This window comes from Pinus tabuliformis, chromosome 8 (genome assembly GCF_031772625.1).
Source record: "Pinus tabuliformis cultivar Carrire ecotype Pingquan chromosome 8, CPIR1, whole genome shotgun sequence".
In the NCBI taxonomy this organism is placed as follows: Eukaryota; Viridiplantae; Streptophyta; class Pinopsida; order Pinales; family Pinaceae; genus Pinus; species Pinus tabuliformis.
The window spans coordinates 1815168935-1815185591 of NC_142294.1; the positions used below are offsets into that span (position 1 = coordinate 1815168935).

At 37.4% G+C, this 16657-nt stretch overlaps 1 protein-coding gene across 1 annotated transcript; it reads left to right on the top strand.

Moving 5' to 3' along the window:
• The first annotated feature begins 3785 nt into the window (after positions 1–3785).
• Positions 3786–4637, top strand: LOC149243530 (uncharacterized). The gene has a single exon (XM_089371236.1). It carries the CDS (start codon positions 3786–3788, stop codon positions 4635–4637), a length of 852 nt encoding a protein of 283 aa, XP_089227362.1.
• The last annotated feature ends 12020 nt before the right edge of the window (positions 4638–16657 follow it).

The window sequence follows — 16657 nt, forward strand, 5'->3', positions numbered from 1 at the left end:
ATTTACCCTCGTCCATCACATATAAATAGAAGATACCTCCAACGTCATTTGGAACATTCACAATCCAACATTCCTTCTTTCTCTTCATCTGATTGGGTCGTACAAATCATAGGAAACTTGCGCTTCTCCACACGTGCAAAAGTTTGACTCAACATTTCCGTTCTCTACGTTGACAAAGTTGCAATGAACTTTGACCAACTTTGACCGAGGCCTATTGGGAACTATTTTGTTGTTATTTTTGTGGAAATATCTCAATTTCAGCAGGTTGCACATTCTGGCACAAGAGCCGAGGCTTGCAGTGAAGTTTAACTTGCGTTGACTGCAAGGTCTAATCCTAGTTTGACCACAAAGTAGACTTACTGGTTGACCAGTTTAACTGTTCCTTTGATGATTGCTTTTTCTACTGGTTAATTTACAAGGAAGAGAAAATTTATTTGACCTTTCCCGAGCTCAAGAAGGTCACATTCACTGCTGCGTTGAACATTGTTGACTTTCTGGTTAAGGTAGAATTTGACTGTTGTTGACTAAGGTCAGAATTGCAAATTTGACTAGGTTGTTTGTTTGACATTTGGACAGTGGTATTGATCATCAAATGGCAAGTTGATTTTGACTTTGAGTTTGTATTATTTTACTCTCTCTGCTAAACATTTGATATTTATAATAAAAAGGATTGATCAAGGGTTTTCCGCATATTGGGGTTTTTTCCCTAGCTTGAGCCAAATATTTGTGCTCTCTTATCTTGGCTTGTCTTATTAATTTATTTTTTATGTTATTTCTTCAGTTAATATCAATGTGATAATGGTTTATGTGATTTCTAATGGAAATGAAATGGAATTGTAATTGGGATAATATGGAACATTGAAGTAATTGTCTTAAGCAAAGAACATGCTATCTAAAATTAACAACCGACAACATGGAGAAGGCCAAAGTGAGTTGTAGCCCTCATATTAGCTAGTGGAACAGCTCAAAACTCATGCAGAGGGTTTATCACAATGTGAAAATGCTTAATACAGACCCACTTAGACAGAGGAACTGGTGCGCCAAATGACAAGAAAATTACTGTCTCGGAATCTGTCTCTCAGAAGTAGCCTTGAGTAGTGCTGAAAGGTGGGACGAGATGACTCAACACCAAGGTGTTGTGGAAAAATCAGGGCTGCCTGAGCTATTATGTAAGGGTGTGTGATGTGGGCCAATCAGAGGCATCGTCCGTGAAGAGGAGTGGACCCACAATACGCGTAAGCTCGAAGGCTCTCATTCTTAGAGGTGTCAGGGAGAAAATATGTCGGGGAGCACAAGATGACGTGACTTGGGACATGATGTCCTCCACATGATCCTGACCGTCATAGTATTGGTGTGGGGAGGAACCAAATTACAAGTCATCCTAAAACGCTGCCCTTGGAGTGAATTTTGAATCCGCAAGTGAGAAAGAGTCGAGTAACAAAACACATAGAATGATAATGTTTATGTCAACAGACGGTTCGTTAATTGAATATCTCTATCTCTCTCTCTCTCTCTCTCTCTCTCTCTCTATATATATATATATATATATATATATATATATATATATATATATATATATATATATATCTATATCTATATATATTGTATAGCCTGATGTGGGACCCAAACCATGAATAGGTCAGTAGCCAAAACGCTTACGCTGAGTGGCATTGAGAGGGTGGCTAGGATAGCCATTTGGCGGGATGATGACATGGCGCCATCTATAGCGCATAGATTTCAATGATCGTATTTTTTGATCTGGGTGTCAGATTGAGACAAAATTTATATCGTCGGAATCGTTTCAATGAGACAAACACAAAAATAATGTGGATTTAGAGTTTGGAATAATTTAAGAAAGATCAAATTTTTTAGACCCCACTCCGATCATGGTACCTTGGATTTTAGGTCAACATAGTAACCACCTCCTTCTAACCTATGTTTTGGTGGGAATTAGGAGGGCTTGTGTTACAGAGTGGTATCAGATTATCTAGGCTCAACACTTGGACTGGATGAGCTCTATCAAGGGAAAAACAATTCAATACTCTATTATAGGGTTAACAAAGCCGAGGGTTTCATAATGATGTTTTTTGAAAATTAGGTCAACTAATGTTTAGGTGTTAAAAACTAGTCTATAATTAATTGATTACACACATGATTGATGTGTTTTAATTATGCAACATGGAACCAAAAAATGATAATATTTTATTGTCATTAATGAGATAATAATATGTGTTAACTGGTATATGTTCATGCATACAAATGTGATAATGCACATGGTTTTATGATTGATTAACATTGATGTACTAACATGAGTTGTTTATTACAAATAACTCACCATCGTAGCCCCATAAAAGCAAGATCATGGTCATGATTATGTTTGTTTATTCATGCTTGATTTTTGTGTAAATCTAATAGTATAGGTGTGCATGACAACACATATCATAAGATGAAAAACACCCAGACTAACAACATATGATATGCCATAAATCATGATGACCAAGAAATGAACAAGAAGATGGTAAAATATAGTTCTGACCACACACAACATGGGAAAGAAGAAAGATCAATTGGTCAAGTGGGGAGGGGTAGACTCTCCTGATTTAATGGATACCTTTAGGAGCCTAAGATTTGAGATTAGGAGCTACAACGTAGATAATAAAAGGTTTGTAAGGACCCAAAAAAACAAGCTGAGATAAATGCAATTATATTACAAAGCCTATCAGGCTTACATAGACATAGACAACATGAGCTAGGGGCTAGTCATAGGGACCAACAGATCCCTTTGGGATTAGAGGAGAGAACAAATGGGGTAGATGGTAGCAGGTCCAGGAAGAGGCACAAAAGGGAAAGTGAAGATACAGTGAGAGGGAATGTACCATTAAGCACCCCAGAGAGAAGGACTAACACTTATGGACATCATTATGGTAGTCATTCTAGTTCTATTATCAGGAGATATCACCACCATTCTCATCATCACCATCAAATAAAGGGATAAAGAGACTAAATGCCCTAGGAATTTAAGAAGGCTAAACCACCCACATTTGATGGAGAGATTACAAATCTGAAGATGCAGAAACTTGGCTGCTTGGAATGAAAAAGGGCTTCACAATCCATAACTATTTTGAAAACATGAAGGCAAAAGTAGCCACCTGTAGCTTGGAAGGAAAAGCATACATATGGTGGGAGGGTTTGAAGAATGTCAGGGGCATAACTGAAGAGGGTTTAAATTAGAATGAATTTGAAAAATATTTATCAGATAGCTACAATGACAATAAATAAAAAGAGTTTTATGACCTCAAATGAGACCAATGTCAGATGAGGAATATGTCACCAAGTTACTGGAATTTTTAAGATATGTGAAATATCTTGAGGATGATAAGGCATAAGGCCAAAGGCTTATTAGTGGATTACCTCTTTTATTCAGATAATTGATTGAGATCCATGAGTCTCACACATTAAATGATGCCATTAAAAAGTTGAAACACTGATATGCTAAATCCAAGCGCAAACTAGAGTTTAAATCTGATTGGAAATTCAAGGGAAATTCCAGTTTTAAAGGGAAAAGGCTGCATGTAGCTAAAAGAGAAAGCATGAAACTGGTTAAGAAAGAAAATCTACAAAGGTCCAACTCTGCTAGCAAAGGCCGTATGACTCAAGAAGAAGTTAAGGGTTACAGAAAGGGTCCACAGAAGTGCTAGACTTGTGGAGAAAATCACTTGAGGAAGGATTTCCCACAATACAGTCACACTAGTATAAGGTTGTAAAATGCAAAGGAAGCGCAAACTATGGGAGATGTGGCACGTGGTATGCCTGTTATCTACAAAACACTAGACAATCAACATGTAGATCATCAAGATTCCACAATAGAGATGGAAGGTAATATTTGCAATCAAACTGTTTCTGTTTTAATTGACCCCGATTATAAATATAGCGATGTTAGCCTAATGCTTGTGGAACAATGTCATTTGAATCAAGAACCACATGATGAATCCTGGCTAGTTCAATTATCCACAGGAATAAAGAAGATGATCAAATCTTGGGTGAAGGATTTCCCAATGGAACTAAATGGAATGTCCCCAGTGGAAAAACTCAATGTCCTACCATTGGAGGTGTGTGGCATATTGCAAGGCATGGATTGGATGTATGCACGCAAGGCCAATGTTGACTGTTTTGAGAAGTTAATCGAGTGCCTGGATGAGCATGGAGAAAAAAGAATACTGCAAGGGAAGCAAAAGTCTACTTCAGTAAGACTGATCACGACCATGCAGGCTAAGCACAATAGTAGAAAGGGATGTATTTTGTATTCTATGCAAATTTCCAATTGTGACAAAGTCAATAGCAACATTGAGGAAAAGGAGAGCGAGATACTAAAAAGATATCATGTGTTGCATCAATATAAAGATGTATTTCCAACATATGTTCCTGGATTACCTCATCACAGGGAAGTTGATTTCTCTATTGAATTGGTTCCTGGAGCAACACCAACATCTAAGGCACAATATCAGATGAGTACGCTTGAGCTGGTTGAGTTAAAATTACAACTGAAGGAGATGCTTGATAAATGTTACATACGACCAAGTGTGTCATCATGGGAAGCTCCAATATTATTTGTGAAGAAAAAAGATGGGACACTTTGACTCTGTATTGTGTATAGGTAGTTAAACAAAATAACAATCAAGAATTGGTATCCATTGCCACATATTGTTGACTTATTTAATCATCTTAAGGGAACAACAATGTTCTCCAAGATCAATTTGAGGTTTGGGTATCATCAGGTGCACATCAAAGAGGAATATATCCATAAAAATGATTTCCAGACAAGATAAGGGCACTGCAAATTTGTGGTGGTACCCTTCCAGCTTACTAATTCCCCTACCACATTCATGTGATAAATGAACAATGTGTTTCATATTTATTTGGACAAATTTGTGATAGTCTTCATCGATGACATATGAGGTCAGATCATTCATGGGATTGGTAGGGTAATACATGAGGTTCATCAAAAAATTATCCAAGATATGGCACCCTATCACATCCTTGCAGAGAAAGGGAAAGAAATTTGAGTGGACAACTGAATATGCGACAAGCTTTGAGGAGTTGAAGCAGTTGCTCATTAATGCACTAGTGCTGAGGATTGTAGATCCAGACAATTATTTTGTGGTGTATACAAATGCATACAATGAAGGGCTTGGTGGAGCCTTGATGCAGGAAGGATAGGTAGTTTTATATGAGTCACAGAAATTAAATGAGCATGAAGTAAACTACTCGACTCATGATTTGGAGTTAGCTACCATTATCCATGAATGCGGAGGCATTACCTCCTCGACAAGAGATTCACACTCATGACAGGTCATAGTGGATTCAAGTATTTGTTTGGTCAACCTAAGTTAAACACAAGACAAGATATATGGCTAACCATAGTTAACGAGTTTAGCTTTGAGATCAAGTACATCAAAGACAAAAATAAAAAGGTTGCTAATGCACTCAATAGAAGCATTCAATTGAATCACCTGATAATCATAAGCTCTTATGAAGTGGACCTAGTAGAAAGGGTAAAAAATGCAAGGCAACATGATGAGAAATATCAACAAATGAAGGAAAAGATACAACAAGATGATGAGGTTGAGGAATATCATCTCACTGAGGATGGCCTAGTTAGATTCGAGAACCAAATATATGTACCAAATAATGATGGTTTGAAGAGGCTCATAATAGGAGAGTTTTATGCTAAACAATATTCCAACCATTCACGATACCATAAGACTTTCACTACCATAAAAAAGTTTTATTATTAGCCTGAATTGAAAGGAGAAGTGGTTGAGTTTGTTATGAAGTGCATAGAATGGTAGCAGGTGAAGACTGAATGTAAACGCCCAGTGGGGCTATTACAGCCCATTCCCATTCCAAAATAGAAGTGAAGAGTAATATCCATGGATTTTATTACCAGGTTGCTAAGAACATCCCAACAACATGATGCTATTATGGTGGTCATTGGCAAGTTGAGAAAAGTGGCTCATTTTGTAGCAGTCAAGTCCACTAATTCTACTAGTGAAGTGACTCAAATTTTTGTAAAGGAGATTGTGAGATTACATGGAGAGCCCAAAAAGATAAATTCAGATAGAGATGCAAAGTTCACTTCAAAATTTTGAAAAGAACTATTTGCAAGCCCTGGAGATTGATTTGGCATTTAGTACAACACATCATCCACATATGGATAGGTAAATAGAGAGGACAAACATAATCCTCTAAGACATGTTGAGGATGTATTTAATGCACTAGCCAAGGAAGTGGGAAGAGTATCTTCCACTTGTGGAGTTTGCATATAATAATGGGTACCACGAGTCTATAAAGATGAGACCATTTGAGGCATTTTATGGAAGGAGTTGTAATACTTCTATCACTTGGAATGATCTAATGAGAAAAGTCCTTATGGGGTTCGATATATTGAAGGAATTCGAGCAGCAAATGCAAGTCATTAAGAAAAAATTAAAAGTGGCATGGGATAGGCAGAAAATCTATGCTGATCAACATAGGGTGCATAAAGAGTTCCAAGTTGGAGAATATGTTTACTTGAGAATTAAACCCAAGAAAACTTCCTTGAAGATCGGGTCATGTGCCAAGTTGGCACCACAGGTTTTTGGGTCTTTTGAGATCCTTGAAAGGACTGGACCAATGGCCTATAGGCTAGACTTACCTCCATTAGTAAAATTCCATGATATTCTCCATGTTTCATTGCTTAAAAAATATGTACAGGATTCTAATCATGTGATTGATTGGTTCATGATATGGGTGGAACTAGAGGGAGAGTTCCAGTTAGAGCCACTATGCATTCTAGATAAAAGGATCATCACGCTTCGAAATCGAGAAATATAGAAAGTGAAAGTGCAATGGAGACACTTTGGGACTAAGGAAGCCACATGGGAAATGACTTACCAAATGAGGAAAACATATACCTTCCTATGTTGGGAAGTGTAACTAGGTTTGACCTTCATAACGACATGTAATTATGATTTTATGTAATGAGATGTAAAGAAGAAAAATAAATTTATTGTATTTCTTGCTTCATGGATTTCATTAGAAAGTGATTTTATTTTTGAGTCAAGACTACCATTGAGAGTCTTTATGAATTATTTGTCATCTAGTCAGAAAATGATAGAGTCATTGTCATGTAATGTACTCATGTTACACTTTGTAAAAGGTCAATCTTGTCTATGTAAAGTATCCTCCAAGACGATGGAAGAACATGTTAGAAGAAGTTGGCCTAACTACTTGTGATCATGTTGGCCTAAAGGACATGCGATGAAGTGTATATATAGCCACACTCAATGTCAGTTAGAGGCAAGAAACTCAACAAGCATCTCGACAAGCAGAAGCACGAAGAAGAGATCAAGCATAAGTGCGTATAGGAGGTGAAGAAGTAGTGTGAAGAAAAGGCTCAAAGGAAAGTGAAAAGATAGGATTCTTCTGGGCATAGATAAGGAGGATTCTTCTAGGCATAGCGAAGAAGGTTTCTTCTGGGGTCAATGAAGGAGAGTTTCTTCTCGGCAAGCAAAGGATAAGTTTCTTTTGGATAGCGAAGGAAGAGTTTTGTCTAGGATAACGAAGAAAGGATTCTTCTGGGGTCAACAAGGGAAGGGTTCTTCTAGGGTACTTTTTATGGGTGACAAAGATAGAGATCTAGAGATCGAGATTCTCTAGAGGAATCCAGTGAGATCATAGAGATCAAGTTTCTCTAAAGGAAGTTGAGAAGAAACAATGTGAAGGATAGAGACTGAGTTTCTCTAAAAGGAGCCGAGGAGAGCAGTTCAAGATCAAGAAGAAAGTCGAGAAAGGGAAGATGCACAAAATCAAGGTTAGTGACCAGGTTCTTGGGAGGATACTAGAGTCAAGGGTCTTTTTCATGGTCTTGTTACTCATTAATTGAAGATCTAGAAGAAGAATTTTGATCGAGTTATCCTCTCAATAGGTGAGAGGTTTTGGCTCTGGCTGACAAGCCTACATACTGTGTCACTTGTATTTTATTGTGCTTATTGGAATTGCCTTGATGAAAAGAACACAATAATAACATAATGAAAGAAAGACTATAAGATAAGAAGTAAAAGTATATCACAAGAAATTATCAAGCAAAGGCATCTTTTAACTATTCATTCCCTATATTTCTCAACATGGTTTCAGAGCTAAGGTGCTGAAGTCAAGAAGGGGCATTCAAGAAAGTAGACACACGAGGATCAAGCTTCAAATAAGTATTAAAGAAAGCCAAAGAACACCAAGAAACAAATTAAGATCATCATAATACCAAAACCCTAGATCAAAGAAATATACTCTAGCAAAAGTCTTGGAATTATATTCAAGAAGGAAGTAGGAAGAAAGACCAAAACCCTAGAAGCACTTATGATATCATCACTAATACATCACCAAAAGAGTGGAAGCTCTTCAAATCTAAGGCTAGATCGAAAGACAATCTTCTCTTTATTAAAGCAAGGATCTCATTTGGAAGAAGATCATACTAAAGAAGGCAGTATTCCCCCAAAATAAGAACCTTCTTAAAAGGATCATCTGAAGAAACAAGAGCGTCATCATTATCAAGTTGAAGATTCTATCTTCACAAGTAAGTACATTTTTCTTATAAACTAATATAGTTAAAATGACTTCATGTTTCAAGGAGAACCATAAGCTGGTTGGGATATCAAACTTCCTTGTATGAAAAATAATGATAGACATAATCCTCGAAGTAAATGAAGATATTGATCATGTCCATGGAAAGGTCTCCAAGCCATCCGAAGAACAAGAGTTATTTGAATACATGGAAAGGGATCTTAAGGCTCAAAATATTCTTAAGGAATCTATCAAAGGTCCTCTCATTTCCTATGTAGCTGAGCTAGATAGATCGAAAGAAATATATGATAAGCTGGTAGAAATTTTCTCTAAGAGCATGATAGAAAAGACCATATCAATTAGATCTAATTTGTATAAATTGAAGGTGTCAAAGGATGGAGGGATATCTTCATGTCTTCAAAATAATCTCAAATAAAAGGTCAATTTCAAGATCTAGGAGATATGGTATATGATAATGAAATGATCTCCGTTATTCTAAATGAATTAAATGATCAACAATGTAATCTTATATATACCAAGGAAGAAGAAGTTAGTCATAGGGTGGACCCACCTATGGTTTTTTGCATGATTTTCGCACATGTTTTTGGATGCGATGGTTTTCGGTCTGTTATCACTAAACAAATTTCAAAGAAAAGGGGTAAGGTGAGGAAGAATTGGTCTTGGTCACTTTCATGTTCCTTTCATGCATAAGAAGCACTTGGCAAGCTCAGGGTCAGCATAGATCAAAGTTCTCCATTTCAATTCAAGCAAGGCAGTTAGCACTCAAGAAGAAGAATGTAGCTTTGAGGAAGTCAAAAAGGAAATTGATGTCTACCAACCTTGAGATTTCCCAATTCAAGGAAAGGGAAAGGAAACATGCAATTGAAAAGGCAAAATTGAAGATATAAAAACATAGCTAAGCCAGTGGGAAAGGTTTCCTTAACTAAGGAAAGTCACGTAGCAAGTAAGGTTAAGTCCTCAAATTTTGATGATTTGCCTTGTTGAATTTTTCCTTGAAAAATGATGCCTCTGCATTTAGTTTTGAACAACTTTAGAACAGATGAAAGGGACATTCCAAGATAAAGAAACTCAAGACAGTCGGATTTCGGCATTAATCTGTGTTTTTGAAATTACACAGCAGTTTCGCAGCGCGCTGCGAAACCCCTGTAGCAGCCTGTTTCAACAGAAAAAACTCTGTTTTCTGCGTTTACTAGTAAATTTCCAGAATGGGTTCTGAGCAGCTGAAAACTTAATTTTGAAAACTGAAAGAGGCTTTTATTCCTAACATACCAAAATACAAAAACCTCTTTCCGTTTCTTCAAATTCGTTCTGAGGTGGGAAGAATTTATGGTTAAACGTGCGTTACGAAACTGCTGAAAGTCAAGCTTTGTCTACTGGTTTTAGCAGTCTTTTTCAAAATCAGTTTTTGGTTACAGGAAGACTTATTTTGGAATTATGAGGGAGGTTTCTCTTCATAAAATTTCCAGCTACAATAATATATCTCACTTTATTCATAAGTATTTTCAGTTGGGATATACTAAGCTTTCATTGAGACCCTAATTTCAGAAAACGGATTTTTCCTGTTTGCCACGTGTTGTTCAAGGACAGTTTCTGGACAGCTGGAGAAATTTTTTCAAAAACCAGGAGAGGTTTTGGTTCTGGACAACATGGGCTACAAAAACCTCCTTCAGTTTCGTAAAATGTGTCATGGATGAAGAGATAAAGGCTCTGCAATTTTCAAGGATCTAAACCTAAAAACAGGGAAACATGTTCCCTAATTTCTAGGGTTTTTCATCAGCAGTTGGGTGACCACGTGGGAGACTTCATCAAATTCGACTCCTTGAGGTTGCAAGTTGTCAAATAATGCTTTAAATGCTTAGATAAGGTTGTTGAATCATGATAAGGAGTTACACTCCTAGTTGTATTAGGTCTCTAGGACTGCTAGTTAGGTGTCATTTGCATTTAATAGTTAGTTTTGAGTATCAATAGGTGTCATAGTAGGATGAATTCGAATTTCCCTCATGCTAGAGGAGGAATCTAAGTTGTGTAAAGAGCTCTATATATAGCAGAAGAGCTGATGTACAAGGGGTTGGAACATTTTATGAAAAATCTTGTATTTGGCCTATGTAAGACTCATTTTCAGTAATACATGCTTGACTTTACTTCTCAGGATTCATGAAGGGTTTTTTATGTTCAGAATATGTGATGTTGTCCTTTTCTTAATTCTTACAGTGGTATGGATGTATAATCACTCAGAATTCACTGAATGTGCTCTGACTTCCTGTATACATCTATAAACTGTGTGGTCCCATATGAGTGTATGTTCTGAATGTTTAAACGCTGAATGCCCTGACTTCCATGTAGGGTTGAGTTCATTGTTATATTGAGGTGTTGTTGACTCCATAAGCCCAATGGATAGTTTTTTTTACTGATCATGTTCAACCATTCATATTTTTCACTTGTTTCATAGAGTTAGCCATCTAATCTTTGTCAAAATCATTAACCTTTGAGAGAGCCCTCTCAAGTTGAGGAGGCTAAGCCTCAGCGTAAAGTAGGTTTGAAATAGTTACTTAGAGTCAACCTGACCAGCAGCCTATCAAGGCCTGATTTTGAGATAACATTTTGGTGCGTCTTCCGGGAGCCTGAAGTCTATTCATTCCCGAAATTAAGAGGTTGAACTTCTGAAGGTAGCAGGAGCTCAGACATCTATTTGAGGCTGCAAAACTACCTTGGCGACTCCACACATCGAATAAGAAATTTGAAGGTGACTCCACTGCTAGAAGATCAGTAGCTTGATGAAGTTTCAAGATGAGTTCCACTGCAAGAATGAATGCCAGGTATGCTCCTATGAATCGGTTTCATATCCCTGGTTTTCCAAATCCTATGCCAAAGGTTGATTGGTTAGAGGATCTTCTGATATTCAAAGATGAAAAGAAAGACAATGCTGCTCTTCATTTGGTTAGGTTTCATATGCATGTACGCAGTCTTAAGGTTCATTTCCCTGAAGATTGTCTCATGAGGATGTTTATGACCACTTTAGAAGGAAAAGCATGGTCTTGGTATAAAAGTTTGGAAAATGGTTCATTATATTCGCTTGCTAGTTTTCATGATGAATTCTATGAGATGTATAAAGAATGTTATCCTTCCTTATTGCTGCTCAAAGATTGCTGTAGACATTCTTTAAGTCTTATTCAATACTTGGAGGATTGTTATGATGATGATGAATTTATGGATGAAGAAATTTTAGAGGCTCTTCATAACAATGCATTTCAGCACCAAGAAGAAAGTATAACATCTCATGAAACGCAGCATGAAGATCAGCAGGGGTTTATTTGTGAAAACCATGTTTCATCCTTTGATATGAATGAAAAGATGCAGCAGATTTGTCAGTCTTTTGATCATTATGAGTATGAAATTGATTGCAAACAGCAAGAAGAAGTACTGGAAGATAGCTTTTACGACCCTCAGGCAGAGGAAAAGGTTGGTTTTTTATGTCAAACTTCTCAGCAGCTTACAGCAATAAATGATCATAAGAAAGAGGAAAATTACATTGTTTGTAGGCAGCATTTAGAAAAGCAGTTCGATAGCATATCGAAAGAATCTTGTGTGGTTGAGAATCAGTTGTCTAAAGATGTAGAATGTTATGATGATCATCAACATAACTATGTATTCTTTGACCCTATAAGTGAATATATGGACAAGCTTTGCACTCCGGTCTTTCATTTTCATTTGCATTATGAAGATCAAGTATATTATGGGTTGATTTGGTCATCTCACTACCATGGTTATTTTGAGGTTGAATGCAGTCAAGAGCCTCCAATATCAGAGAAGACAATTGATTGGCTTTATTGGAAATATCATGTTGCTTGAGCTACAAGTGGAGCTTGCAGCTGATAGGGTAGGTAGATAGGAAAATGCAAATAAGCTCAAGGTTGACTGAGCATTTTTTTTAGTAGATGTAGATCTCTTTTTCCTACAGTGATCATCAAGCTTAAGCCCGAGGTGAAGGCCCAAGAAACTTAAAGGAGATGTTTTTCAAATAAATTTTTGTTTATCATAAAAGGATAAGGCACTGGAACTGCAGGTTCTTAGTGTACCACAAGGGCACACTATCCCAAGTGGAGCCACTGTTATCACTAAACAAATTTCAAAGAAAAGGGGTAAGGTGAGGAAGAATTGGTCTTGGTCACTTTCATGTTCCTTTCATGCATAAGAAGCACTTGGCAAGCTCAGGGTCAGCATAGATCAAAGTTCTCCATTTCAATTCAAGCAAGGCAGTTAGCACTCAAGAAGAAGAATGTAGCTTTGAGGAAGTCAAAAAGGAAATTGATGTCTACCAACCTTGAGATTTCCCAATTCAAGGAAAGGGCAAGGAAACATGCAATTGAAAAGGCAAAATTGAAGATCTAAAAACACAGCTAAGCCAGTGGGAAAGGTTTCCTTAACTAAGGAAAGTCACGTAGCAAGGTTAAGTCCTCAAATTTTGATGATTTGCCTTGTTGAATTTTTCCTTGAAAAATGATGCCTCTGCATTTAGTTTTGAACAAATTTAGAACAGATGAAAGGGACATTCCAAGATAAAGAAACTCAAGACAGTCGGATTTCGGCATTAATCTGTGTTTTTGAAATTACACAGCAGTTTCGCAGCGCGCTGCGAAACCCCTGTAGCAGCCTGTTTCAGCAGAAAAAACTTTGTTTCCTGCGTTTACTAGTAAATTTCCAGAAGGGGTTCTGAGCAGCTGAAAACTTAATTTTGAAAACTGAAAGAGGATTTTATTCCTAACATACCAAAATACAAAAACCTCTTTCCGTTTCTTCAAATTCGTTCTGAGGTGGGAGGAATTTATGGTTAAACGTGCGCTACGAAACTGCTGAAAGTCAAGCTTTGTCTACTGGTTTTAGCAGTCTTTTTCAAAATCAGTTTTTGGTTACAGGAAGACTTATTTTGGAATTCTGAGGGAGGTTTCTCTTCATAAAATTTCCAGATACAATAACCTATCTCACTTTATTCATAAGTATTTTCAGTTGGGATATACTAAGCTTTCATTGAGACCCTAATTTCAGAAAACAGATTTTTCCTGTTTGCCACGTGTTTTTCAAGGACAGTTTCTAGACAGCTGGAGAAATGTTTTCAAAAACCAGGAGAGGTTTTTGTTTTGGACAACATGGGAAACAAAAACCTCCTTCATATTCGTAAAATGTGTCATGGATGAAGAGATAAAGGCTCTGCAATTTTCAAGGATCTAAACCTAAAAACAGGGAAACATGTTCCCTAATTTCTAGGGTTTGTCATCAGCAGTTGGGTGACCACTTGGGAGGCTTCATCAAATTCGACTCCTTGAGGTTGCAAGTTGTCAAATAATGCTTTAAATGCTTAGATAAGGTTGTTGAATCATGATAAGGAGTTACACTCCTAGTTGTATTAGGTCTCTAGGACTGCTAGTTAGGTGTCATTTGCATTTAATAGTTAGTTTTGAGTATCAATAGGTGTCATAGTAGGATGAATTCGAATTTCCCTCATGCTGGAGGAGGAATCTAAGTTGTGTAAAGAGCTCTATATATAGCAGAAGAGCTGATGTACAAGGGGTTGGAACATTTTATGAAAAAGCTTGTATTTGGCCTATGTAAGACTCATTTTCAGTCATACATGCTTGACTTTACTTCTCAGGATTCATGAAGGGTTTTTTATGTTCAGAATATGTGATGTTGTCCTTTTCTTAATTCTTACAGTGGTATGGATGTATAATCACTCAGAATTCACTGAATGTGCTCTGACTTCCTGTATACATTTATAAACTGTGTGGTCCCATATGAGTTTATGTTCTGAATGTTTAAACGCTGAATGCCCTGACTTCCATGTAGGGTTGAGTTCATTGTTATATTGAGGTGTTGTTGACTCCATAAGCCCAATGGATAGTTTTGTTTACTGATCATGTTCAACCATTCATATTTTTCACTTGTTTCATAGAGTTAGCCATCTAATCTTTGTCAAAATCATTAACCTTTGAGAGAGCCCTCTCAGGTTGAGGAGGCTAAGCCTCAGCCTAAAGTAGGTTTGAAATAGTTACTTAGAGTCAACCTGACCAGCAGCCTATCAGGGCATGATTTTGAGATAACACGGTCCATGGTATTGGCTGCTTTGACATGTATAAATATGTATTATAACATTGAAAGGAATATAATGAAAAATCAAGCTGGTAGTCCCAATTTTGGGATCTAGGGGAAAATCTCTATGTATATGTGTTTTATGTGTTATGCTCTCGCATTGTTTATTTTCTATGTTTTTTAGAATTCGTATGCAGGTAATTTTTGTACAGTGTTAAAACCTACATTTGGTATTAGAGCTATTTTGGCTTCAAGGGGATGCCTTTGTTGCTGAGGGGTTTTCCTCGGGCCTGTGGTTGACCCTGTTCAGTGGGAGATCTACGAGATCGATTCTGGTGGTAAAAGAAGATGGCAAGTAGTGGAAAGATAGAGATCAAGAAATTTAATGGTCAAAGTTTTGAGTTGTGGAAACTCAAGATGGAGGATCTGTTGGTGGATAAAGATCAGTGGATTGAGGTAGATCCGAGTACTAAACCAACGGGAGTGTCCGACGAAGAATGGAAGAAGTTGGATTGGAAGGCAAAGAGCACAATACGATTGTGTGTCTCAGATTCAGTATTACTGAATGTATCAAGGGAAGCTATGACGAAGGCTTTGTGGGACAAGTTAGGGACTTTGTACCAATCTAAGTCTCTGGTGAATACACTGTTCTTGTGGAAAAAGCTATATAACCTGAGGATGAAAGATGGAGACTCGGTGACAGAGCATTTGAACGCATTTAATACTGTGGTAAGTTAGTTAGCATCTGTTGATATTAAAATTTCAGATGAAGATAAGTGCATCAGTTTGTTGTGTTCTCTACTAGATTCGTGGGATAGTCTAGTTATTGCAATAGGTATCAATGCAACTGCCTTGCAGTTTGACGAAATAGTCTCAGCCTTGTTTACGAAGGAGATGAGATGGAAAAATATGGAGAGCCAGAATGGTGATGCCTTGTTTGTATGAGGACGTTCCCAGAACAGAAACAAAAATAAGTCATCAAGTGGGAGATCTAAATCTAGAGGGAGATCTAAATCTCCAGGAAAACCTGTAAAGGTGGTGTGCTGGAAATGCAGAAAGGAAGGGCACTTCAAAAGGGACTGTAAATGTAAAGCTCCTGATAAAGGAAAGGGATCTGATGATGCTCCTTCTGTAGAGGCGAAAAACACCTCAGATAAAGGTGGGTATGTGTACTTGGCTTCTTCAAGTACACATACCGAGGCATGGTTGATTGACTCAGGTGCATCCTTTCACTTCACTCCCCATAGAGAGTGGTTCTGCGATTATGAGAAATATGATGGTGGTGATGTCTTCTTGGGGGATGATAGGAAGGCTAGAATCATTGGTCACGAAAAAGTAAAGTTGAAGCTGCAAGGTGGAAGGGTTAGAACACTTCTGGGTGTTCTACATATTCCTGCATTGGCCAGAAATCTGATTTCTGTAAGCAAGCTGGATGATGCAGGTGTAAAAACAGTGTTCGAGAAGGATACCTGCAAAATGGTTCGGGGAGCATTGGTATTGATGCGGGGAGTTCGAATTGGAACTTTGTACAAGTTGCAAGGTAGCACTGTTATTGATGGGTGCAACAGTTCTGTGGTTCCTGAAAGTGGAGCAGAAAATCTAGTGGTCTCTGGAGAGAAGACCATGTTGTGGCATCAAAGGCTTGGAAATATTGGAGAGAAGGGCTTTCGAATACTTCATGGTAAAGGTATGGTAGAAGGTATGAGTAATAGCTCTCTGGATTTTGATTTCTATGAAAATTGTGTATATGGGAACCAGAATCGGGTGAGTTTCCCCTCTGGTAGTAAGAGGGTGAAACATATATTAGAACTTGTGCACAATGATGTGTTTGGACCTGTGAAAGTTCCATCACTGGGTAAGTCTATGTACTATGTATCATTTATAGATGACTTCTCAAGGAATACATGAATATATTTCCTTAAGAAGAAATATGAAGCCTTTGACAGGTTTAAAGAAT